At 44.8% G+C, this 26,694-nt stretch overlaps 2 protein-coding genes across 15 annotated transcripts in view; one reads left to right on the top strand and one right to left on the bottom strand.

The window, feature by feature from the left end:
• COL8A1 (collagen type VIII alpha 1 chain) overlaps nucleotides 1-16,919 on the top strand; it is an 87,977-nt gene extending 71,058 nt beyond the window's left edge. For both annotated transcript variants that reach the window (XM_048944542.1, XM_048944533.1), the window contains 2 exons: nucleotides 9,001-9,316; nucleotides 10,736-16,919. In XM_048944542.1, coding sequence (XP_048800499.1) covers nucleotides 9,004-9,316; nucleotides 10,736-12,642 — 2,220 coding nt within the window. In that variant the 5' untranslated portion in view covers nucleotides 9,001-9,003 and the 3' untranslated portion in view covers nucleotides 12,643-16,919. The remainder of the gene's footprint in view (nucleotides 1-9,000; nucleotides 9,317-10,735) is intronic.
• The window catches only part of ST3GAL6 (ST3 beta-galactoside alpha-2,3-sialyltransferase 6), a 47,315-nt gene continuing 35,984 nt past the window's right edge, over nucleotides 15,364-26,694 (bottom strand). For 12 of the 13 annotated variants that reach the window (XM_048944567.1, XM_048944584.1, XM_048944601.1 and 9 more), the window contains 4 exons: nucleotides 26,093-26,279; nucleotides 24,867-25,004; nucleotides 21,330-21,482; nucleotides 15,364-19,814 (listed from right to left, as the gene is read on the bottom strand). In XM_048944567.1, the coding sequence (XP_048800524.1) occupies nucleotides 19,734-19,814; nucleotides 21,330-21,482; nucleotides 24,867-25,004; nucleotides 26,093-26,279 (559 nt within the window). In that variant the 3' untranslated portion in view covers nucleotides 15,364-19,733. Of the gene's footprint in view, nucleotides 19,815-21,329; nucleotides 21,483-21,512; nucleotides 21,935-24,866; nucleotides 25,005-26,092; nucleotides 26,280-26,694 lie in introns of those variants that run through there. The other variant, XM_048944647.1, reaches the window with a different exon arrangement.

The raw sequence follows: 26,694 nt of genomic DNA, 5'->3' as shown, positions 1-26,694 counted from the left end.
CCAATAAAAATCCTCTAACAGAAAGGAGGCTTTTTTCAAGAAAAATATTTTACAGACATTTCTTTCATATATATGTTTTCATATCTCCCTTGGACTGGGACTGTGGGGTTCTAAAGTGCTGTAAAGTCAGAACACGACAAAAAAAAAAAAAAGGGGGAGAAGAGCTGATCTTTCCCATAACAGGCTTATCAAAGCAGAGCAAAGGGAAATACTACAAATGGTAACAATTTATCTCCAAAATGGAGTCTCCAAACCCTTCTGAATTTACTTGGAAAGAAAAAAATATGGAAAAGCATGAGGGCAAAAGCTAAGAAAACAGATTTTGTATACCATCAAAGTGGGAAAGTGAATAGGCAATGCTGTGCGTTGTTAGTTTCAAAAGGAGCAGTCAAGCATATTTTATGGCAAGAAGGCAGTGTAAGGCCACAGGATTGCAACAGGAGTCACAGAGAACAATAAATTGCTTCAGATGAATCAAGCCAAATACTTCAGTCCTGCACAGATTTTTGACTTTAGAGTTCAAGAACTCCAGAACTGTTATAGTAAATGCAGGCTGCAAAGACTACAGTACAATCAGTGGGAAGAGACACATCAAATGAAGTTTCTCTGTAATAAAGAGTCATAGAATGGCCTGGGTTGAAAAGGTCCAGTGATCATCTGGTTTCAACCCCCTGCTATGTGCAGGGTCACCAACCAGCAGGCCAGGCTGCCCAGAGCCACATCCAGCCTGGCCTTGAATGCCTCCAGGGATGGGGCATCCACAGCCTCCTTGCGCAACCTGTTCAGTGCATCACCACCCTCTGAGTGAAAAACTTCCTCCTAATATCTAAGCTAAACGTCCCGTCTCAGTTTAAAACCATTCCCTCTTATCCTGTTGTTATCTACCCTCATAAACAGCCATTCCCCCTCCTGTTTATACGCTCCCTTCAAGTACTGGAAGATCACAATGAGGTCTCCCCTAAGCCTTCCCTTTTCCAAGCTAAACAATCCCATTTCCCTCCAGCTTCCCTCACAGGAGAGGTGCTCCAGCCCTCTGATCATCTTAGTGGCCCTCCTCTGGACCTGCCCTAAGAGTTCCATACCCTTCCTGTACTGGAGGCCCCAAGCCTGGATGCAGTACTGCAGATGGGATCTCACAAAAGCTGAGCACAGGGGGACAGTCACCTCCCTCTTCTTGCTGGGATATAGCCTGGGATATAGTTGGCCTTCAAGGCTTCAATCAAAAAAGATTGTACCCAGAATTAGACACTCAGTGAGATTTCATGATGTTGACACCTTTTTAGGGGTTAATGACTCCTATTTGGACCACTGAAAAACACTCAAACTTAATCAGCATCAACGTGCGACACCAAAAAAGAGAAGGGGAGGAGAGTTACAGGTCTAAACTTATAAGAAACCCATTTTGTCACTGATAACAGAGACTAAACCACACCCCATTTTTTACACATACAGACAGGCTTTCCTAAATGCACTGAGAGCTGCCAGCTTGTAACAGGCTACCCCTCTAAGCAGTCTTCTCAGAGTCACGAGAGAAAATCTTGAACCAGTCTATGTTATATATGCATGTGGCCTGAGCTGAGCCTTGCTGGCCTCTGTAGGAATCAGTGCACCTCCACAAAGAATGTATTTTGATTTTCCTACTTTTAGTACAATACTTCCATTACTAAAAGTTCTCTGAGAGTAAAACCAGCAGATATCCCTGAGACTTTTTGCCTTTTATATTTGGGTGAAGATTCAGGTCACATTTAGTTCAATTTAACTGCCAGAGCTGGCAGCAGCCTCCTGCTTCCGTTCTGCCTACTCACACACCTGATGCAATGGGACAATTCACCCCTTCACTTCAGAACCAGCCCTCAGAACAGGACTGGCATCAGATCTGCATTTAGCTCAGCTGGGGCACCTGTTGGAGCCCTATCAGCTGCAGCTGGCTGAACAGAAAGGCACCAAACTGCAAAACTCTTTCACCTCTTACAGTGAGTACAATTTACAGCAGGACTGCTAGAGAGATTGTCCTGTATTAAAACACTGAAATACTAAGAAACACCTTGCAGATCACCACAATTTGGGGAACTTTCCCTGCATGTTATTAGCACAACCTCATGAGGGATGGAGTAAAACCAAGAGCAGCTTAAAAGCCAGATTGTTTTGTGGCCAGTAATGCTTTGTAGCCAGTTATGGTGTGAGATGCAGCCCAGGTTGGGCACTGCACCAGGAAGGTTACCAGAGCTGATCAGCACACAGACAGCACTGGGATTTGATCACTATGTGTGTGTGGCTGCCTTATGGGGCAGTGGCCTGGCCAGTATTGAAGGTGTCTCCATCGAAGCCATCTGACCAAGACTGCAGGCAAATGGCCCAGAAGAGAGCATTAGACAGAGGATTCAAGCACATGATGCACGGCAGGAAAATGTATTCAAAGGCAGGTCTTTGCTAAATCCAACTCATAATTAATACTAATCCCATAATTACAGTCACATGCTGTTATGCTAACATTCCCTTAAGCTGGTCCTCTCTCCAGGTACACAGAGAAGACTGAGGACAGTACAGTTAGGTCTACATGGCCTCGCTTCCCCTTCCCATCTGCTGCTTCCAATCACAGGACGTGCTTTCACACACAATGCACACAGAACTATCTGCAGGTAGGCAAATATGTATGTAGCTACAGACACACACACATGAATGTAAGTTGTTTGAAAGTAGGAAAGGGGTCACTTAAAGGGTGCCATTTCCATCCAGACAGCCAGCTCACTATCCAGGCTGAGCACGTGCACAAATCTGCTTGGAAGAAGATTGGAGCAGAATGGTTGCTTCATCTTTGGAAATGGATTTACAAATGAATAAATGGAAACATCCCCAGGCACTGAGAGAAAAGATCATGTAATTGCCATGAAGCAAAAGGCAGCTTATAGATGATTATCTATTATTAAGATTAAGCCATTTACTGAGATGTTTTCACGCTTCTCCAGGGAAGCAACTTTAGGCATCATTTTGATTTAAAAAGACAGAAATAGCATCTGCCACGTATTGAGTATTCCCCACTCACAGCAAGTTTATGCATGTGTGCATTTAAAAATGTTTATTGTGACAATCCGTGGTATGACTGTCCTAGATTTACTAAATACCACATGGTAATCAGCTGCAGTTCGCAGACCTTCAGCAAAATGATTTAACTGAACAATAGCTGTTTCTCAGTTACCCAAACAGAGCACAAACACTCAACACTACTTTGACTCCTCGGAGGGAGCAGTGAAAAGGAGGGAGGCAAAAAATAAACAAACCTGATCTTTGTGGGGGAATCTCACGGGGGACAAAAATACAGTACTACATTCAACAAACACCAGTTTGCTATGATTGGTCTTCCCTGCTGAGTACTCAGGCCCTTCAGCAAGGTAAACTCTTCACCCACAAGAACCAGGCGTTGTCCCCAGTAACACCAAGCATTGTCAGAAGCAAAATGGTACAGGATACTCCAAGCCTGGCACAAAAGATCTATTTCCTCCTGGCAGCACAATGGATGGGGTCACTTCCCCACCTCCCTTATTCTCTCTATTGCCAAATATAAGGTTTAAGATTAAATTGGTAGAGCGAGTCTAAATTGATGTTCTGGAGGTTTGAGGGGAATTTTTGTGCCAAGCTGCATTTTGTTGCCCTTACTTCCTGTTTACATGTGGGTTGTGACTGAACATTCAAAAAGAAACTTTAGAGGTTTAATTAGTTTGATTGCAAATGTGAAAACATCTGCCCAAATGACATTAAACATTGTTTGGCACAGAAAGGCAGAGAAGTGCTTCACCTTCGAGTGGTAAAGCACATATTATGGCATCCTAAGCACTAAGCTAAGCAAACAAAATTATTTGGCAAGCAGAAGGCTGTCAGTCTTTCCTGCCCCTGAAAATACAAGTCATCACTGAAATTCAACCTCTATGCAGTACAGTGCATCCCCAAATCTGTTCAGAAAGTATTCAGTGATGGACAAATTACTCCTCAAAGGCATTAAGGACTAATGATGCAGATTAATTTTAGCTGAGATTAGGTTTTCAAATCAAGTCTGAAAACTGCAGACATCAATGTGCTAGGAAGGACACTGCTCAAATCACTTACAGGTTGCCACGATGCTTCCAAGAATGAGGACCCCATTTACTTGACTATTCATAAATAAAGGCATTTCCCAGTGGCAGTCACCCCAGCCACTCCCTGGTACTGAGCAATCACCCTATCTAAAGCTCTGATGGCTGCTCTTGTCACTTTGTGATGCATTTCTCAGAAGAAAGCTAGCTAGGTGGAGGTATCCACATGCTCACAGGTGTAACCCAGAGGTTTAAGGAACAAAGTCACACAACATGGTAGCAGTATAGGTTTTTTTTGTTACTGATGTAACACCAGAAATGAAAACAGAAAGCAAATGGCTGCCACCTGTAGTGAGCCTCTTTTTGGCTCAGCACCAGCTGCCACTTACCTCTGTCTCTGAGCTGGGAGCCAGGGGGGTCCTTGGGGAGGGCTGCCATGCCTCTGAACCTGCCAGTGCTCTGCCTCACAGCTGTGCTACTCCTCACTCTGAAGCACGTTAATGGCTGCTTCTGTGGCTTTCTGCTGTCCCTGAGTTCCTCTGTAGACAGGGAGAGACTTGAGTGAGCTTCAGGAGGCCCCAGGTGGGACTGGAACTCCCAGTTCCCAAGACAGGAGCCATCCCTGAGTACACCACTGTAAATATTTTGTAATGTGATAAGTTATCAAGGATAATCCTAAAGTAGCTACAAGTTCCTAACCATTCTTGATCTCAAGCCAAAAACACTGTGGAGAATGTAGCTTTTTGGCAACAAATATTTTTAGTAGCTCTCCTCTGGGTGCAAACCACGCAGAGACATCAGGACGCCTCCTCCTTTGTGAGTTTTCCAGCAGTCATGTCCACATGGCAATCTGAGCACTGGCCAGCCCATGCCCTTGGTGCAGTGGGGAGCAGGTCCCCGCAGCTCCCCCACGGAAAGGACCCGAGGGCAGAAGAGTTCAGGTCACTGTGATACACTCCTCATGTCTCGTGCAGTTTTGAGAAACCCAGCAGCTCAAAAGCAATATCTTTGCAATTTAAACCAGTAGAACTAGCCTTTGGGCAAATGTCCTACAAATCGTGAGACACTGGTAAATTATATGTAACCCAAAAATTGATTGCAAAGCAGTCATTTGCCTGTAACAAATGACTAATCAAGGTCTGATTTCCACTCTTTGCAAGACCACCTATGATTTCAAGTCTAGACGGGCATCACTCTTTCCATACATTCTTCACCCAATTAGGCTAAACAGCCATTATTTCTTCACACTAATATAAGAATTATGAGTGCTGGTACATTTTGTTTTGTCTTCGGTTTCTGCTGACAAACACAAACAGCCTAAGGGAGGTCCCCAGCTTTCTCAGGAGAAAAGCTCTACCAAAGAGATTATTGAGAAATGTTCTCACTTGAGCTTTGCCCGTAAAAATGCATTTTTTTTTCCATGGACTCCCTCACCCACAGATTGATCCACATGCATTCACACACAAGCAGTTAAACATTGTGGCTTGGGATAATTTTCCTTTGCCTTCCAGTTGCTTGCCCCACCCTAGGTAAAGCAAAATATTTACAATCTGAATGACAGGAGCAAAATGATGTACCTGACTGCATCTGTTAGAGAGGCAGACATATGCTTGGCTGTGCATGGGACGCAGCAGCTTCTTCTCCCTCTTTCTTCAGACATTCAAACATTTTAGGCAAATTTTTGCTTACTTCAAGTCTTTGGCTTCTCTAAATGCACATGCACACACGGATTCACTTGCCATAAACATGTAGACACATTCTACTAGCCCAGGAAAATCCCTTTCCAAAGTCAGCTTATCACTCTACTGACAGATAATTTTGAAAGCACATTGGATCATACTGTGTTTGGAGGTCATCCCAAAATTGCTGAGATATGGGTGAAGGGTGTGGAGAACCCTATACTTTGGCTGCATCTTCAGCATGCATTTTTCTCTTCCTGTCTCTGATATTGTCCTTAAACTGTGCCGCTGCTGTCAAAATCTCCTTTTGCTATTCATAAGCTCCAATGGACCTAACCAACAGTTAGGATCTACACACTTATCTAAAAACCAAGACAAGGTCTTCAGCAGCTTCTAGGTACTTAAAGACTCTAATAGCTTCCTAGCAGCTGAGAGGCATTTTGCAGTAGCAGTCAAACACGTGGCTTCATCATGCTCATCGAGGCTAATTTTGCCTGACCCTTTCTCCTGTGGGAGCTGCATGGCCATCAACCAGCACTGCCCCTTCCCAGGTTCCTGCAGTGGATCCAAGACCCCGACAGCATGCGTGAGGCTGCCCGGGAGACACTGACCTCCTCCCACAGCGATGTCAGCCAAGGCCCATTGGGCCCAAGGTCACTCAGTAAATACATGCCCTACTTTCCACTCCACAGCCACTGGCCTCAGCCAAAGTCAATAGATAAGAAACAATCTGTCATTTCCAAGCCACGCTGTTTTGGTTACGATGAGTCAAAAAGACTTGAAAGGAAACACAGATGTAATGAGGTCACCTCATTTCTGGAGCCTTCCTATCCCTCAAAGCTCTGGCTGGATTGCCCTCAGAATTTCCACGCACGCGGGCACATAAAAGCACCTCATGTGTGCACAGTTATGTCTGCAGGTGCACTGCGAGAGGTTTGGGGTGGCCAGGTATGGCAAGCAGAGAGGTTCAGTTCCCTCTGCACTGTGGACTGGTGCCTCCCCATAAGAATTTACTTCAATTATTTCAAATGGCTCCCACTTGCACACCAAAACCACATCTTGCAATAAGAACAAAAAGAAAAATTAAGTCCACAGGAATTTTACCTATTTCCCTCTCCACTGATTCCACCATCTTTTTTTTTTTTTTTTTTTTTGAAAGAAAAAAATAAAAAAATTGGCCACCAGAACAGCAAAGTAGCCAAAACACTAATTTAATAACCTCCTTCTTCCAAATCCGCCCTGCCCTTCATACTTGCAGGTTTCAACAACAGTCTCAAATTATCCCGCACCTTGTACTGCTTTTCTTCAAAAGCTCGCATGGCGATTTTCCCATCACACGAGTAGAGCAGACCTCGACACAGCTCTCCAGCAACACAGAGCGCTCCCTGCACACTGAGCCGGCGTTACCCCAAGAACGTCTCTCTGGGCCACGGGTGCAGCTCAAGCTTCCAAACGAGCCCCAGCCGCTTCCCCGGTGCATGCTGGGCTTGCACGCGGCCTAAGCCCCATGGCCAAAGCATTCAGCTGCCGGCACGGCGCCTGGGACTGAGCTGCACCACAACCCCAAAGCCTCCGCGCTCCGCTTTCCTCGCCACGCGGCCGTTGCTGCGCGGGAAGAGAGCGCGGAGGGCAGCCGCGGGACGCCCGCTCCACCTAGCGTTAGTTCGCCTGTACTTCGCTTCTTCTTCGGCTTGTTTGCCCTCCGTTCTGACTTCCGTGGCTTGCTTTGCCTGTTTAGGATCGTTACTGAAAATATTAACGTTCTGCTGGTTGTTTTAATGACAGCAGTGTCAACATCGACAGAAAGAAAAGCCTCCTGAAGAGCAGAAATAGGGAAATGGCAGAATCACAACTCACAGTCACAGGAATTGGAAGGGTCTTCTAGAGGTCACTGAGTCCAACCCCACTGCAGGCTGTACCTGTGCAGGATGCACAGGAAAGTATCTGGACAGGGCTAGAATATCTACAGAGGAGACTCCGCCATCTCTCTGGCAGCCTGTGCCACTGCTCCGTCACCTTCACAGTACAGAAGTCCTTCCCAGTGTTTGTATGGAACTTCCCGAGTTCCAGATGCACTGTTGCTCCTTGTCCTGCCACTGGGCACCAATGAAAAAAGCCTGGCCCCATCCATTTGACTCCTGCACTTACAGTGCTGAGATACCCTCTCCACCTTCTCCAGACAGAAGAGTCCCAGGTCTCTCAGTGTTTCCTCATAAGCGAGATGCTCCAGGTCCCTCATCATCTCTGTTACCCTCCACTGGACTCTTCCTATGAGATTCCTGTCTTTCTTAAAACAGGGAGCCCAGAACTGGACACAGTACTCCAGGATGTGGCCTTACCAGGGCAGAACAGAGGGGGAGGATCACTTCCTTCAACCTGGTGGCCACACTCATGTAATGCATCTCAGGATACCATTGGCCTTCTTGGCTACAAGGTCACACTGCTGGCTCATGACCATCCTGTTGTCAGCCAGGACCTCCAGGTCCTTCTTGGCAAAGCTTCTCTTCAGCACATCAGCCCCTAACTTGTACAGATGCATGCAGTTATTCCTCCGCAGGTGCAAGACTACACTTGTCTTGTTGAATCTCATTAGGTTCCTCTCTGCCCAACTCTCCAGCGTGTCCAGGTCTTGTTGAATGGCAGCACAGCCTTCTGATGTGTCAGCCGCTCCTCCAAGCTTTATATAAACAGCAAACTTGGCAGACTTCATCCGTTCATTCAGATTGCTCATGAAGATGTTGAACAATACCAGACTCAACGCTGACCCCTGGGAAACACTGCTAGTTACAGGCCTCCAACCAGACTATGTGCCACTGACAGCCCTCTGAGCGCTGCCAGTCAGACGCTTCTCAATCCACCTCACTGTCCACTCATCTATCCCACATTTTCTAAGTTTCATTACAAAGATGTTGCAGGAGACAGTGCCAGACCTTGCTAAAGTCAAGGTACGCAACATCCATTGCTCTCCTGTCATACACCCAACTGATGATTACATCCTTGTTTCCTACACAGTTTTAAATTACCCCTCCTCAGTAATAATGACATATTAATCACCACTGAAAGATTAGATTTCAGAGGAAGTGAAGGATAATGTTCTACAAAAAGAGCAGGCCCTTCTCCAAATGCAAATTAACAGAGAACTCAGAGCAGGAGCAAAATGTGAGAATTAAGCAAGATGTCACTACATGGTCCAAAGCCTTCATAACAGCTGAAAATAATCTCTGCCAACTGATATTTTTTCTGTTTTCCTACAGGTGATGGCCGTGCTGCTCATTCCCACACAGCTGTTGGCAGTGGCTCTTGCTATTTCCCTGCAGCTGGTAAAGTCCACTCATGGTGGTGTCTACTATGGAATCAAGCAGCTGCCGCCCCAGGTGCCCCAGTACCAAGCCCTCGGACAACAAGTACCTCACATGCCGCTGGGCAAGGAAGGCATCCCAATGCAGCACATGGGCAAGGAGGTGCCCCACATGCAGTATGGCAAGGAGTACCCCCACCTGCCTCAGTACATGAAGGAGGTTCCCCAGGTGCCAATGCTTGGCAAAGACATGGGTGCCAAGAAAGAAAAAGGTAGGCAGGTCCCTCATCAGCCTGGCCCTGTCACACTCCACACATCAGTGTTTGCCCCTGGGTGAGTGGGCTGCTGTCAGCTGGATGTGGCATACATTTGCTTTTTTGATTCTCTAAGTCATCTTTCTGTTGATTATCTATGGGACTGAAGTGCTGAACACACAGGACTTACTACACAGTCCTGCACCTACAAGTGTTTTCAGTATTCAGTAAAGAAAGTTTGGAAAATATGAGGATACTTAAGAAAGCAACAAAAAACATCCAAAGTAGCAATGCCCACACAACCCTTTTGGAGACAGCATGTGTCTGTGCGACCTCAGCTGGTTAATGCTTTGTGTTTTAAAAGTTCAGAGTAACCACAGTCTCCACTGGCTTCAGTGGCAGAGGGAGGATTTCAGGGTCTATTTCTGGAGTATCTGAACAAGAATAACTCTCTGCGGTAAAACCAAACCGTCTTGTGAGCAAAGGACATTTTCTGTGCGCATAAAACGCAAAACATGCAGAGAGAGGGTTTTCCCCTCCTAAAGAACAGTTAGATCTCTTGCCCCGAAACCTCTTCTTTCATTGAACCTCAAACTCTCACTTTATATTCTCACATTATTCTTCTCACGTTACAGAACAAAAAAGCAACCAGATGCCAGCACAACTGCTCCCATGTGGCACCACCTTCACCTGAAATGCTGCATGATCACATACACAAATAAAAACGTGGTTTGGGATAATATAAAGCATTTTATGAAGTGTTTCAAGGGAGCTCTAATTAGCCATATCTATGCCAAAAACTTTTGAGAGCTTAGCAATGCTGAGTGAGGCTGCAGGTTTCCAGTAATATCTTAAAGGAAGCTAAAGCCTTGGTGTTGGCAGTCATACCAACACATAAATTTCTTACTGATACAACTTTATTGTATTGATCTTGCTAATGTAAGCCCTCCCAGCAACAGTACTCTGATGCCAAAACTACTCCTACTACACAATCATACCACACAGCTTCTGCGTCCTTCTGAAAGTTAGTTACTCACAAGTTATAGTAATACAGGAGTAATAATATAAGTAATACAGGAGAAAAGTCAGATTTCTCTGCTTAATACTGTACACATGGAAAATGCTATTAAATGGCTCTTATGTGAAAAAAAAAAAAGCAAACAGAGAGGATGCAAAACAATTCTTTCATATAAACAGAAACACAAGTTGGAATTAAGCAAAACAGCAAGAACATCTTCTTAATTGCAAACATCAGCCAGTAATTTTTTGGACTTTTCTAGCTACCACAAAACCAAGAGGTACCATATGAAGCACGCTCAGTTCAAAATTGCCTTTGTGTTTTTCAGCTGTTGTGAATTGTACATCGTACAACCATCATTCGATTCATACAATTCACACTCCTACCTTTTCCTTTTCCTTTTTATTTCTTCTACACAGAAATACCCATGCGCAGCTTAAGGGGTGAGCAAGGCCCCCCTGGTGAGCCTGGACCAAGAGGACCACCAGGGCCACCAGGATTACCAGGTCATGGAGTGCCAGGAGCCAAAGGAAAACCGGGTCCACAAGGATATCCAGGAATTGGGAAGCCGGGTTTGCCAGGGATGCCTGGGAAGCCAGGGGTGATGGGACCACCTGGACCAAGAGGGGAGATGGGGCCGAAAGGAGAGGTTGGGCCCATGGGGATACCGGGGCCACAGGGACCACCAGGACCTCATGGACTCCCAGGAATAGGGAAAGCGGGTGCTCCGGGGCTGCAAGGACAGCCAGGACCAAAGGGTGAACCTGGGATGAAAGGTCCCCCAGGGGTCCCTGGGATCCCTGGTCCAAAAGGGGAGAAGGGTGTTGGGATCCCGGGTTTGCCAGGGCTGAAGGGTCCACCTGGGCTGCCTGGTCCCCCTGGACCTGTGGGTCTGCCAGGGGTGGGGAAGCCAGGTATGGTGGGGTTCCCTGGCCCTCAGGGCCCTGTGGGCAAGCCTGGTCCCCCAGGTGAGCTGGGGCTGCAGGGGCCTCCGGGTGTCCCTGGGATGCAAGGACCTCCTGGCCTGCCTGGTGTTGGCAAACCCGGCCAAGATGGTATCCCTGGTCAGCCAGGTTTCCCAGGTGGCAAAGGGGAGCAAGGCTTGCCAGGCTTGCCAGGCCCTCCAGGTCTCCCTGGGGTTGGTAAGCCAGGCTTTCCAGGCCCCAAAGGTGAGCGTGGGGTAGGTGGCCTGCCTGGTCCTCTGGGGCCCAAGGGGGAGAAAGGCCATGCAGGGCCGCCGGGCATGGGGGGGCCACCAGGGGAGCCTGGCCAACCAGGCCTGCCGGGCATCATGGGCCCCCCAGGTGCTGTTGGTTTCCCAGGACCCAAAGGAGAAGGCGGCGCTGTGGGGCCACCAGGACCAGTGGGCCCCAAAGGCGAACCAGGCCTGCAGGGGTTCCCAGGGAAGCCAGGCTTTCCTGGGGAAGTGGGAGCTCCAGGGCTGAGGGGGCTGCCAGGCCCTACTGGGCCCAAGGGAGAAGCAGGGCACAAGGGCTTGCCGGGGCTACCAGGTGTCCCGGGGCTGGTGGGGCCAAAGGGTGAGCCGGGGCTGCCTGGTGCCCAGGGCCTTCAGGGCCCCTCAGGCATCCCAGGCATCGCAGGGCCCAGTGGCCCTATCGGCCCCCCAGGGCTGCCAGGGGCCAAGGGGGAGCCTGGCCAACCCGGTCCTCCTGGCTTTCCTGGCGTGGGAAAACCTGGAGCTGCAGGGCTGCAAGGCCCTCCAGGGAAGCCTGGGGCACTTGGTCCCCCTGGCCAGCCAGGTCTCCAGGGGCCTCCCGGTCCCCCTGGGCCACCTGGACCCCCAGTAATCATCCCCCCGACTCCACCAGCTGCGGGACAGTACCTGCCCGAGGTAGGGCCAGGGATAGATGGCCTCAAGCCCCCCTACGGCTATGCAGGCAAGAAGGGCAAGGCCGGCGGCGCTGTCTACGAGATGCCTGCGTTCACGGCAGAGCTCCTCACTCCCTTCCCCCGGGTCGGTGTGCCCGTGAAGTTTGACAAGCTCCTCTACAACGGCCGTCAAAACTACAACCCTGCAACAGGGATCTTTACCTGTGAGATCCCCGGGATCTACTACTTTGCCTACCATGTTCACTGTAAAGGTGCTAGCGTCTGGGTGGCTTTGTTCAAGAACAACGAGCCACTGATGTACACCTACGATGAGTACAAGAAGGGCTTCCTGGACCAAGCCTCTGGGAGTGCTGTTGTTCAGCTGATGCACGGAGACAAGGTTTATGTTCAGATGCCATCCGAGCAGGCAGCAGGACTCTATGCTGGGCAATACGTTCACTCATCTTTTTCAGGATATTTATTGTATCCCATGTAAAACAAAAACCAGACACACACACACACACACACATTCACAAATCTAAGCCTTTCTTCTCTGCTTCAAACTCTTATACCACAAAAGATGCATTTAATGACCGTTTTGGACCATTCTGTTAAAAAGAAAATACAAAGTTTAACATGCACAGCTAGATATAAAAAAAAAAAAAAAGCGTGGTGAACATATTTAAAGGCGTGTATCAGGTTCATAAACAGTTGTTTTGTACCCAAGGGGGACATATTAGCTGTACATTATATATTTCTGTGATGCCGTGCTTCATTTCATCACAATAATGCAATATTAAGGTTCAAATCAGTTTTTGTCACTCACTCCTGCTGTGTATTTGACTGATGCATTGATCACAGTTATGAGATGAAAAACAGTGACTGAAAACAGAGTAGGTCAGTCTCCAATTACATGGAAAAAAATGAGTGGCTTTTTATTTGTTTGGGGGGATTTTGGTGGTGGTGGGTTTTTTCAACAGCAGGGCTGCCTGACAAGCGGAGGTTCTCTTACTGGAGAGCTTTCCTTCTCTTCCCTTTATGTAAGATATACCTACAGGTTCGTTTTTGTTCTTCCTAAGCAATTTGTTTATTATGGAAAAGGAATACTGACAGCAGAACCGTTCCCTGAGAGCTTTCTCCAGGGGTCTCTGGATTCAGCACACCGCTTTACTCCAGCAGGCACTGGGTTCACCCCCAAACACCACAACACCTTCAAAAAGCCTCCATCTGCACTCGCACCGTTGAAGCAGATGCGGTAGATCAGAGCAAATGTAAGGACTTCACTGTTTGCATTATGCCACGTGATTAAGACATCATAGCCGACACATGGCAATGCAGCAGGGTGGTATAAATTAGCACGGATTCCCGTATTCGTGCTAAAAACCTGCAGTCTGTCCAGCTTGCAAAAGGACACACATATTCTGCCTCTCAGCCAAAATGGAATCAGTTTACTCTTCCATGACTAGGCAAAGCAGAAGTAGCTCTGTTTGCTAACTAACTAACTCATCGCCTGAGATCAACCAGTAACCTTACCCGCAATGCTGATCACACAAATTCATCCGTGAATTTCATTTTATCTAACGGCTGATTTCCAATCCCTATTTATATGTTACCAATTGTCTAGGAGAATCCGCAGGCCTCAAATCTTTTCTGTATCTGGGAAAAGTGACTTTTATGCAAGAACTGTCTGTTCATCAATGGTGCTAATCTCACCTCAAGAGTAGTAATTTAAAAAACGACAGTGTCCTTCTCTGTGTTTCCCTGTACAGTGCTGCACATCACACACTTACGTTAGTTGAAAGAGTTGCTCCTCACTTCTTCCATGTCTTAGCTAACGCTACTGCTTTTGATTCAAAAATGAACTAGATTTTTCATGCAGAACTAAAATTGGATTTAACTGGCATTACTGTTATTTAAATACAGAGTTTAATGCAGTCTGACATTGACTAAGGACTCCAGTGATATAATGTGGTGCTTTATCTCAGAAATTTTATGGAACGTTGGCAGGAACAGACGGACAGCTTACCAGCCACTGGTGACTTTGGTATGTTTCCAGAATATATGAGATATGTCAAAAGCAAATAATTTTGTATTTAAAATTTTTGTACTGATTTGAAAAAAAAAATATCTTATTAAATATCTTTAAAAAAAAAAAAAAAAGAAAGAAAAAGAAAAATGGATCCTCTCTTCATTAAGCAAAGTCGTTAGAAGGAACATTCAACCCATCAACTTCATGTACCAGGCCACAAGGACTGATTTCCTCCAGCTCCCCTGTGGTGGCATGGCTGGCTCAGCACACAGCAAGGTTAAAGTGGGACAGCACAGTGAAGGTCTGCCACTGAAAAAGGCACAGGGGTAAGAAAGGAGGGGAGCTGAGAGATTGGATATATGTGGGATGGGCTGGTAGGTGCTGTACTCAGCCAAAAAGTCAACGTTGGCTGTGGGATGCCAGGCTAAGAGATGTGTGCTACATTCCTACGGTGTGGAAACAACTTTTCAAACTCCATCCACGTCCCCTCATCCTGTTGTTCACTCATGGCAAAAAGCTGGTGCGAAAGTGGCAACTAATTTCTCACTGATCTAGTTCAGTGATAAACTGCAGTTCCACTGCAGAGAGTAAGTTACAGCCCAGGGTGTGCCGCCCCAACCTCGCTTCAACGACGAGCATTTCCTCCATCCTTAAAGGGCACTACCAACATGAATACGCTAAATACTCACCACTTGTGGCAGGAAACTGCTTTTTGAACTGCCCTGAAGATGCTGGCATAGCAGGGGAGGGAAAAAAAAGGAATGGAACATTGCAATCAGTACCCAATCCCTTCCTATCCCTTCCTAGTACCCTGTGTCTTTCATCACACACCATCTTCTTAGTTAACTGTCTTTCATTTTAGCATTCTCCTGAAAGAACCAAGTAAGATAAGATCAGAAAGCCATGAAGCAGTTTCAAGAGGATGTTTGTCTTGATCTTACCCACTAATACCATGTCCAGTTTTGCTGTTAATCAGCCCAGAGCAATATTTCTACCTGCAGCACAGTTTGGTGTAACCAAGGCTCAAGCATTTTAAGCTCTGTTTGCCCTTCTAACCACAAAGGTTTGTTCTGAAACATGATACCACATCTGAGAAGGCTGTATTTGCTTTACACAGAGCTAATAATGGGATTGGGCATAAACAGCACAGACCTTGCCAAAAAAAAAAAAAAAAAAAAAACTTGAAAGTAACATCTTAACACCATTTATTCACAGATAAATAATTGCTTTCCATCCGTAGCATTCAAAATTTCACTTGAAACATCCATAAGAAAGCCTTCAAAACACAGTTGACGCTTTAAAGGCACATAAACTTTAGACAAATTGCAAATAAAATAATGAAGTACTAACCTATATCAGAAACAGACGTTGAGCTTTGCATGGTCTTAAGATCAGGCTCTGCTTAAAAGTGACAGTACTTTATTACCTGCACTGCTAAAAAAAGAATCCTGGCACAGGAAACAAGAGGTACCATACACTCACTGATCAATAAACACAAAAGCTGTGATTCTGTGTTGTTCTCAACAAGCAGCCGTGAGAAATGTGATTTAACTGAATCTGTTAGGCACTGTCCAGTTCATATTCAGTGCAATAATTTGTGACCTTCCTTATCTAGTAACTCAGTGTTTCCTTTAATTATTACAGTAAAGATACTGGCAAAAACAAACAGGCTCCCTAAGGGTCTGGGCCAAACAGAACTTGGGCTGATGGATGTTATCCAGCTTGCTACTTGTGTGTACTTCGGTACTTCAGAGTGAGGTCTTTCTAACGGTGCAGCATTTTGTAGGGCTAGCAGATAAAACACAGGAGCATCTCTGCTGCAAGATGCTGCTGGTGTGAGCTTCAGTCCACTGCTGGGGAAGAGGAAGAGAAGAAGCAGTGGTGAAACCATCTGACTTTGCAATAGATTCAGAAAGAAACTTCACAGGGTACTCATACCTGTGGAGACACGCTACTACAGACACAAAAATAGGGGCTGAGCACCTTGGGATTCACAATTTGACAGCTTCTCCACTGATGATGTAATCAAAGTAATGGGCAGCTCTCAAAGGAAAATTTCAGTGCAGAAACCTTGCCTTTGGAAAGGCAAAAAATAAGAAGTATTTGAGGTATGCATTGTAGCCCTTCTGTTATTATATAATAAAATTTTAAAGCCCTAAGGCCAACCTTTGATATTACATGCTACCATTGAAAACGTGACCCAGATATAACAGGCACCACAATCTGCAGACATTATTGACCAAGTAAATACATTAATTCCTGCCCTCAAGAAGTCCACATAGAAGTCTGTTCTCAAGGCAGAATAGCAGAAGTGGCCATGTGAGGTGGTATGACACTGACAAAGCAGGGCCAGTATACACAGAACCCTTCTAAAACATTTAAGGGAGAAAACCAATGAAAACCAATTAGCTCACCGCTAATTGCTGAAGATAAAAGCTGCTGGACTGCCAGCTGTCCTTTTTCAAAAAAAACAGTGCCTACTGTTTATCAGTACTATCAAATCTTGCTTCATGCCCAAGCAAACAGGTCTGGCTCTGAATATGGCAGAGTCCCCCTGCCATGACGGCAGCCTCAGCCCATGCGGACTCAGTGTTCCTGCAGGAGAGAGAGATGTGGGCAGAAAGCATGCACAGGAGTACTGCCTAATTATCGGAGGGAGAAAGTCATGAACAAGGGAAGACTCACGGAGGAGAAAAAAAAAACAGCAGCTGAGAGGGATAAATGCCTGCAGGCAGCATTTTGAGCACATTTACAATATCCAATGTCAGAAAAGAAGCTTAGAGAGACCATAACAGTGATGTGATTAAAAATGAGAATAAAGGAGACTACTGTAAGTAAAAAAGGAATTTGGGGACATCGTCTGTTTGCCATGAAGTCCTTTTTACCAGTTATTTTGTCTGTAGGCAGCCCCCACCTCTGCCCTCAGCATAGTGAGACTCCTGCAAGGACTTCTGTGCAAAGAAAGCTCAGCACTGCCAGCTGCATGAAACACCTTTCCTTGCCCTTTTGTTTCCTTGTGGATTTGCCGTCAGTAGTCTGAATCAGTGCAGGGCTGGTGCTGCACAGTCATGAACACTTTCTAAGTGACTGAGGTAAACATGAGGCATAGATGCTGACAGAGCTAAAGGCAGCGTCACTGTTTTCTGGTGCAGAACTCCACCTTTTTCTGTTCAGATTTTTAAGTAAGACCACTTCTGCTACTTTAACACAGAATCATAGAATGGCCTGGGTTGAAAAGGACCACAGTGATCATCTGGTTTCACCCCCCTGCTATGTGCAGGGCCGCCAACCAGCAGACCAGGCTGCCCAGAGCCACATCCAGCCTGGCCTTGAATGCCTCCAGGGATGGGGCATCCACAGCCTCCTTGGGCAACCTGTTCAGTGCGTCACCACCTCTGTGTGAAAAACTTCCTCCCGATATCCAACCTAAACCTTCCTGTCTCAGTTTAAGACCATTCCCCCCATTTCCTATCACTATCCACCCTTGTAAACAGCCATTCCCCCTCCTGCTTATACACTCCCTTCAATTACTTCTGGTTTCCTCCATTCCTGCAGCACAGGTACCTGACCTGATCCTCCAGCATGCTCCTTCTGCCCCTGCTGCCACCAGTACACAGCTGTTTGAGGGGTCCCTCCATGCAGAAGCACCATCGTGGCTGAACTACCACCTCCTCGTGCCACACTGGGATGCACATTTTTATGACATCTGCAATTATTTTAAATATGTCCCATTTGCTTGAAATTGAACAGAAGCCAGGAGTCACTAGGTAAAAACAACGTAAAACAGCACAAGCCACCTTTTCTTTGGCAGTGGCTTGCCTCCAAAGTCACACTGCACTCTGCAGCTGCCAAGTGGCAGAGACAAGAAGCTAAAGAAGAAGCTATCAGGATCTTTTTTAATCACCAATTGCACTCTACAAGAGAAATAAGAAAAAGATATGATGGCTCTTTGGTCACTCCAGTGCTTACTCCTCTACACTGCTGCAGCAAAGGAACTGGGATCAGCACTCTTGTAATGCTCAGCTCCTAAAAAAGACAACACTGTGCTCATGACCTGCTAGAGGCTTGAGACCATATTGTAATTGCTTGCACCGGTTCCAGATGTACTACATCTTTGTGTCTTTTTATTAAAAAGCAACAAATTTTTTCTATCCACTTCGAAGACTTTTTCGAAACAGATTTTAGTGTTTTCTTCAGGTACGATCAGTAGATAACTATAAAGATCTTCCCAAAAAAGCCTGACTCCATAAAAAGATATATAAATAGATCCTGTGAAAGATTCAGAATGGAATTCTACTTGTTCTTTCATTTTAAAAGTTGTCAAGTACATTCCCAGGCAAATATAACTTATTTGGTAGGGTGACTGAAACAAATCAATACAGGAAACACAATCTTCCCAATGAATGTCTCCATTAAATTCCCATGTAAATGCCCACTGATTTAGCTCATCCACATCATTTAAACCTTGAGAGATGTAAACGGTAGCCAAAAAGTAATTCAGCTGATGCAGTCTTACAGAGTGTCCAGTACATTCTGCCGCCAAAGACAGGAACATTTATTGTTCATACTTATGCATGTCAGAGTTCTAAATGCTTTGCAGCATGTGAGAAAGGGGATTACAGTTGGAAAAATATATTGTCATTCTTGCAGGAGAACAGAAAGACATACTAGATTCTATCCTGAAGTCTGGAAATCCAAAAACCTGTGCCTCTAAGGTTAAACTCAATTGTGAACATCTCTGTCTGAGCTCACATTCCTGTTGTCATTTGGGGGAAGCAAGAGACACAAGCCGTCGAGACAAAGCTTCAGTCTTCAAACTCCCTCTATTCTAAGAGAAGTCAAAAACCGTAAAATTTATTGGAAGCACAGCACAGGTCATATGTTTTTTTTCCATAAACTGGTACAACATGAGCATTGTCAATGCCAGCATCTCCAGTAAACAGACCAAAGGGTCTTCACCTTTGGCACACACAGACAGCAGTTCAGAGTTGATGACCAGTGCAGGTTGTGGCTTCTTCACAGAAGATGGATGTCCTCTGCTCAGGAGGAGGGCACATTGAAATCTGTACGTTTGCATGTTTCCCCTTCTCCCAAACACACAGTAATGACTTGAAGGCATCGCTTGTAAAGCCACTTTCGTATTACAAGATTCAAGCATTGACATCCATCCACTACTTGAATAGTTGTCTCAGTCTCTTAACAGTGTAATCCTTTTGGAGGACATTAGAAAAGAAGGTATTCCAGAGAAGTAACCATTTGGAAAAAAGTTCTTGCTGATAAATAAGTAATGTGAATCACATTTTTATACATCCCTGATACTTTCAGCTGAAAGTTTTGTGTTTTTCCCATTAAATAGCTTCACAGAAATTCAGTTAGCTCAGCTTGGAATAGTCCATTATCCTCTGGCTTAGAAGAAGCTTCTGCCTTATGAGGTTTCCGTGCTGTTTTTCAACAGTAAACAGTTATGTTGCACTTAAAAAATAAAAATGTCATACAAAAAATAAAACATTTTGAAATCTTGAAAATAGTGATTATTCTTCATGTTTTCCATCCAGCTTTCACGTCAAATTGACCACAAAGTTCTTGTCTATAAGCTTCTTCAAGAATTTCTGCTCAGCGCTGATGTCATGGTATTCATTCTAAGGAGATGTGAGGGAATAATCATCATTAAAAAATTAAATACAATGTATTACCAGAAATATCACCTCATTGCTCCTTCCTCCTAAATTCCCATGAAAGAAGATGCTAAGAGCTGGGGAAAAGACTTCCTAGTATTGGCTGTGCTACAGCCTTCCAAGAAAACAGATAAGTGACCCCACAGCTCAAAACTAGACTAGACTTTCTATTAGGACACAAACCAAACTGATAAGGAAATGGTCTCATGGACATCCTTGCTTTACCAGCTCTCCCACCTCATCTCTGCGCTCAGAGGCAACAGCTGCTTAACCACTTTTGCAACATAAGCAATCAGAAAACAAGTAGCTCTCAAAGTTCAAACACGGTTCTCACAGAGCGCTCATTTGCAGCTTCAACATGTACTGCCAGTCAGCTTTCCAGCAAGCCAAAACTAACTCATTTTTAGTGCTCTATCATGCAGGATCCTGAATACATAAGAGATCACTGAGTAACCTGAGGACAGCACAAGGAAACCCAGAAGGCCTCCACTGCAGACAGCAGAGAATGCAAAGAACCTGGTACATCAGGTTAGCTTACTGGAAATCACCTGCAGAGAGGAACCTCAAATTAAAGGTGAGCTCAGTGTCAAAGAAAAAACAGTTTTGAGCAGAGGGTACCTAGGACTCCTCAGAGAGATATGATGTCCTATGGACGTTGCCTCATCCTTCCTCTTCAGAAGAGGGAGAAGGAGATAAAATAGGTCCCACATGGAACCAGTGTACCACACTGGGTGTGCATGTGTAAGAGAAAACTGCTCACACTGAGGTAAAGGGTCGAGATGAAGATGCTTGGAGTACAGAGAAGAAGGCATGAGAAGAGACAAAAACCAGAGACATAGCTGCAGCAAAGCCCTTCTCTGCAGGAGCAAGAGGCTTTGCTGATGTCTGCCAGCCTCCTGCTGCTTCCTCCTCTGGTGAGCTGTGGCTTCTCCCTGCTGGAAGTCGTTCCTTCTCCTATCCCTTTTTACGAGCTGCTTTTCTGCTTTTCATCTCTGAAATTCATCTCTCTTCCTAACTGCAAGCTTATAGGTCTTTCACTCCTTCCTTTATTTTTCAATTTTTTTATTAAAGAAACTCCTGTGATCTGTGATCACTGTGATCACTTTTGCAAGTAGCTGCCAAAGAAAAAGAATGGAAATGTGAACAGTGCCTACTCATGTTCTAACGGTGCTAGCAAATATGCCTTTGTAGACGAGAGCTGTGCAGCCATCATTAAAGGAAAACAACACACAAATGGACAAATTAACACAGATACGCTACAGAATAAAGTGTAGCTTGAGGGACACAAATATTATTATCCACATTTTTCAGAAGCAACAGCAGAGGTTAAGAGACATTAAGCTATAAAAACACATGAGCAGCAGAGAAGATGGGAAGCCTTTCTAACCTGCAGTTCCTTTTATCTAACTGCATTGCCTTCCTCACTTGCCAGCTGTATTTCCCTAAGCATGCCCCTCAGCATAAACAAATGTGCGTTACCTGCATCATCTGAGACATTGTTTCGTTGCCATAGTAGTGCAAAGAACTGTTCCTGTCAGTGAAGTCATATTTGAAGCCCGCCAGGTGAACTTCATGACAGATATGAAATGCTAGTGTAATGGCAATTAGCCCCGTTGTTGGATGCTTGGGTTTCTAAAACAAAACACAAACAACATGCATATATAAACAACTAGCAGCTTCACATGAATAGCAAAGATAAGAAAAAAGGCAGTCAGTATCAGGGAACCAAGCTCTTCTGCAGACATTTGGCTTTGTATTTGGACCCCCTCCTGCCTCCTAAGGAGTATGGTGCTGCCTGCAGCAATTCCATGGCAAGTATACTTGTCAGGTCAGCATCACGTTGGCTTCTCTGGTTTCTAACAAGGGCTGAGCACGCACCGTGGCCTTCCCTCAGTAGAGGAATCGGCAAAGTCTCTCCATCATTCTGCTCAGAAACCTACTTTCATGAGATTGGCTTGACCTCAACGCATTGCAGAACATGTCTCCTCCATTAACTTTGACTGAATTGTCAGATGCTTTCATACATTTCTAGGTGTTGGAGATCCAGACAAACATGATACACTTCAAATCTTCACACTGCCAAACTAAAGAACATGAATGTTATTGCTGCATTAAGTTGGCTACATTTCAACTTTTTCAGAGCAGTGAAATTCCTGAGGAACAGCTTTAGACCTTCCCACACTATTTCCATTAGAGGAAAGTAAACTGTAGATAAAACTGCTCGTGTTTCCCTACAGTTGATAGCTCAGAAGTAAATGCAACATATAACGTCAAGAGCAGGTGATAAACAAGTGATTCAACTGCTTCAAAATAGAAGTATCTCGCTGAAAATGCACACTTCTTAAAAGAGACCAGAGAACAACTCATTGCAACTGTCTTATTCTTCAATAACATACATGATTGTTCTAGCAGTAGCTAAAATAAAGAGGAATTAAATTAGGCAGGATTTGTACAATGAAGTGATCTGTCATTAGATCACAGCTGATGTATTTTAGAGGAGAAATTCCCCAGAAATGGACAAAATGTTCAGGCAGACATGCCTGGTTTAGCTAAAACAAAAGAGGCAGTGGCACGGGCTGTCTAAGGAGGTGGTGGAATCACCATCCCTGGAGGTGTTCAAGAGCCATGTAGATGTGGCACTGAGGGACATGGAACATGGTTAGTGGGCATGGTTGGGATGGGCTGATGGTTGGACAAGATGATCTTGGAGGTCATTTCCAACCTTAATGATCCTGAATTCTGTGAATTCAGAGACCAAAGGAGGTGAACACTTCCAGTAGTTGCAGTCAAACTCCAGCTGAGAAAAAAAAAAAAAAAGAAAAAGAAAAAAAAAAAATCACATCCTGTTTTCAACTTTTACTGAAGGCTCAGTTTATTTGCCTCCGAAAACAAAGCACACAAACCAGAAGTAGGAAATTCTGGGTGGAGAAAGAGTAGATGTATTCTGTGAGGAAAAAGTATTTACTTCTGCTGTATGATATAGAAACAAAACCCTTGGAAAAAAAACCAAACACATTACTAACATCAATTCTGCAAGCCTAATTAAAATCACAATATTGGACTATCATATTTTATGTTATTTGGGGGGGGGGGGGGGGGTGCACTTGTTATGCCTTCTGTTATGACAATAACATCAAATTAAATTACACACCATTGCCCACGGGTCCTGCCAAACAGAACAACCTTCCTAAAGGGGCCAATAGCATAACATTGTGGTGCACTTATCAGTACCCCAAAATTATTATAGGAATGTTACATGTCAGGAATACTGCTAGTTGGAAATCTCAGGAGTATCACCAGCTGCAAACTAACTCTCTTCACCTCTAGCTACCATAAGCATACAGCTCAGAGGAATATACTAATGAAAATTAAAACTGCTTTTAAAATACACTGTCATGCTTTAAGCATGATTTTTTGTTCAACCAAACCTCAGAAACCCTTGAACATGGCAAAGGAAGAAGCCTTGATCAAGCAAACTGATTTTCTGCAGATTCTGCTAAGCAGAACTGCTGCCACTTAAGTGTTCCTAGCATGCCCTAGAAATATCCTGGCATACAATGGCGTTTGTTCACATCCAATTTTACAGTTGTTTTTCCTGGCTCAGTTAACACCATCATAGTTACTAATAGAGAATTGCTTGCTGGACTTAGCAGAAACACACAAACAAGACACATAATTTTGGCTTAATGGAAATGCAGCAACAGCAGGGAAAGTAACAACTGTCTATGGTATCTCCTCCAGGCAGAGGGGGCTGAAGCACAGGACAGCAAAGGCAGTACCACACAGACATGCTACACAACACACCTCTGTGAAATGAGAAAACTGAGGACTTGAACACAGCTATTGCTGCTGCCTGGGATGAGAGGCTCCGAAACCCCAAAGGATGGAGCAAGGGGATACAGAGGAGGCAGAAAGGGGAACTACATCCTACCATGGACATAGACTGCTCCAGGTCTGAGCAGGAGAGGAGCAGAAAGCATGCCCTTTGTTCAAAGCGACAGAGCAGCCTGCACTTTGCATTAGCTCTGGAACATCACGCACATCTGCTTGGCTCACTGACAGCACCGATTCTAATTTTACTCACACTGACAGGGGAGCTTTATGTAAACTAACAGAATGGATTTCTGAAGCCACAAAAGCCATGGACGTATTGGGCCCTTGAGGAGACTGATCGACCTCCAGCTTCTGGGCTGCCCTCTTCTGAAAAACTAAAATGCTAAGAAGCCCTGGAAAGCATCTTGTAGATAGATTACTCCAGAAACAAATTGTCAGAAGTTCCCACACGTGTCAGGTAATCTTGATGAAGCATCTCTGTGTAATGACCACGACCCCAGGGAACAGCACTCATACAAGCATCTGCATTACATAGTGTATGGTCAGTCACAACTGCACAAATGAGCTCTCCAGCCTGAAGCCTTAACTTTCATCCAAAACATCCTCCAACCAGATGATAAGAGATAAGATTTAAATGTATTTTTTATATCCAAATTCTTAATTTACCCATTACAATGTTTGGCATCAAATCACTGAGTACAAGAATGCAGTTAGATACGTGCCATTAACGTGGGGCTGTTTCCCTGCCCACCCTCAGCAGAACAAAACTGCAGCAGTGTTAAAATTACAGGCTCTCCTTGCCTTTTTGTTGGTGGTGGTTTCATTCTGTTTTTAAATAAGAAAAACAATCCCATCATTTAGTAACTCAGAACTCTTAAATATTTCTAGAGTCTCTACAGATCCACCATGTTCCAATACCTGCCTGGTTTCCCCTATTTTGTAAAAGGAATTATCTGTCTATGATGTTGCCTCATTTAATACTAGTGATTTACTCCATAAGAGAGATTTAGCATACAAGACTAGCTATTTTCTCAACTTAGTCTTTCTGCCTCTGAGCATCACCTAAACCCAAGCTAATGTAATATGATCCTGAACTGATATTCTAATGGTGTGCTATAATGAAGAAATAATTACTTTTTTGGATGCATGCCGCTTTTACAGGCAAAAACAAGGAAAGCTTACCTCTTTTTTGGGAAATCTTGTTGGGAAACGAAGCCAATCATAAGCTGTTTTTCTGGTGATGCTAGGATCAAGAATCCTGATTTGATTAGATTTGTATATCATGTTCAGAGCTGGTTTCTTCCAAAAGCCTTTAGCACTCTGCAACGGACAAATAAATACATGTTATTTACTGCTATTTTTAACAGTTGATTTTGTTTTTGTTGCAACTCTGATTCTAACCAAAGCAAAATCTAAAGGTAGGTGCTTGAGGAAGAAGAAAAACAGTGAACCTTCAAGAGCTCAAAGATATACACCAAAACTGTACTCTTGCAACAGGATCACCTCCCGCAGCAGTAGAGGCTGGGCTGGTTGGCTGGCTTTGCAGAAATGTCCATGGTGGACAACAACACACACCATCACCATGCCCTGGAGGTAATAAATGCTCACTGTATACTTGGCTCCTTTAACAAAAGCATAGGGAGCAACAGAGAGAAGCAACCATTCTCAAGTACTGCACCTGCCCTGTGGTCTCACAAACAGCCTTTTAGACTGCCCACAGTAACAGCATAAGAGAACACTGATCAGGGGCAAGCTCTGTACAGGAGGCCAGAGTGCACAACATGCAATGCGAGAAGGGTATGAGGAGGGTTTGTTCAGCTCATCTTCCAATAAGTGGTAGAGGTTTACAAGAAGGGGAAAAAAATAAAAGAAAAAAAAAAGACAGGACCAGACAGATCCTGAATGCTCATTGCTCAGGAGAAATCCTTTCTGCGAGAGTAGTGCAGCACTGAAAGAGAGATTGTCAAAATATCCCTGGAAATAATCAAACCTTTTCTGGACAAAGCCCTCAGAAACAGGTATGGCTTTGAACTTTGTCCCATTTTATTTGAGCAGGGGTTTGGTCTCAAGACTTCCAAGAGAGGTCCCTGTTAACATTATTCTGCAGTTTCACCAAGTGCACAGGATAAAATAACATAGGAAACAGCTGGAGCATTTGTGTTAGAATATGAAGCAGTGCTAGAAGAGAATTAAAAGAAATTTCCAAGAACACTGCTTTGGGGTGAAGAACTGATTAAATGTGGGAGTGAGAAAGGATAGAGGCATACGAGGGAAAGGGAAACTGAGCAGACTTGACAGATGCAGTACGGTCCCCAGCCAGGAGAACTAAGGTTAAAAGCAAACCAAGTACCTCACAGGAGAGACACATGGCAAGCTGAGCGCAAAAATGTGTAAGTAATTACACTCACTATTTTCTGACCGCCTAATATTTCCCAAAGCCACTTTAAATCACGTGGTTTGAAGACGATAATAACAACAGTAGTATTTGGGTCGTAGTGGATTGGATCCGAAAAGATGGATTCCGGGTAGGAAAGGCGGAAAGTCGTCCTTCTCCCAACATCCTCTTCGTAGCCTATAACAGGGCCATTATTCATTCTGGAAAGAACAGAGACACAGAAATGGCAATAACTACTCCAGACACGCATCCTTTCTGTGCAGCGGTTGGCACACACGCAAGTCTGCAAGGCAGGCAGCACGTCCAGGTGTGCAAGGGTTTAGTGCCTTGGCATTCACTTATCACGTTACATGGCAGATGAGCAGTTATCAGGTGCCTCCTGCACTCACCTGCTAACCCAGCAGGATCAAGAACACACGGGAGCACAGCCAAGGTGGTTTAGAGTACAACTGTACGATTGCTTATCGTATGTCACTCAAACAAAAGACCTTCTGATTTTGTCTCAAGCACAGCAACTGAAGATGATCTAGGAGAATACCTGGCTTGGAGAATTACTGACCGCTCCATCCATAATATTAGATGGCTTGAGAGGCAATTCAAGAATGTTTTAATACT

This window comes from Lagopus muta, chromosome 1 (assembly GCF_023343835.1).
Source record: "Lagopus muta isolate bLagMut1 chromosome 1, bLagMut1 primary, whole genome shotgun sequence".
Classification (NCBI taxonomy): Eukaryota; Metazoa; Chordata; class Aves; order Galliformes; family Phasianidae; genus Lagopus; species Lagopus muta.
This window is presented reverse-complemented; position numbering and strand designations above follow the sequence as displayed.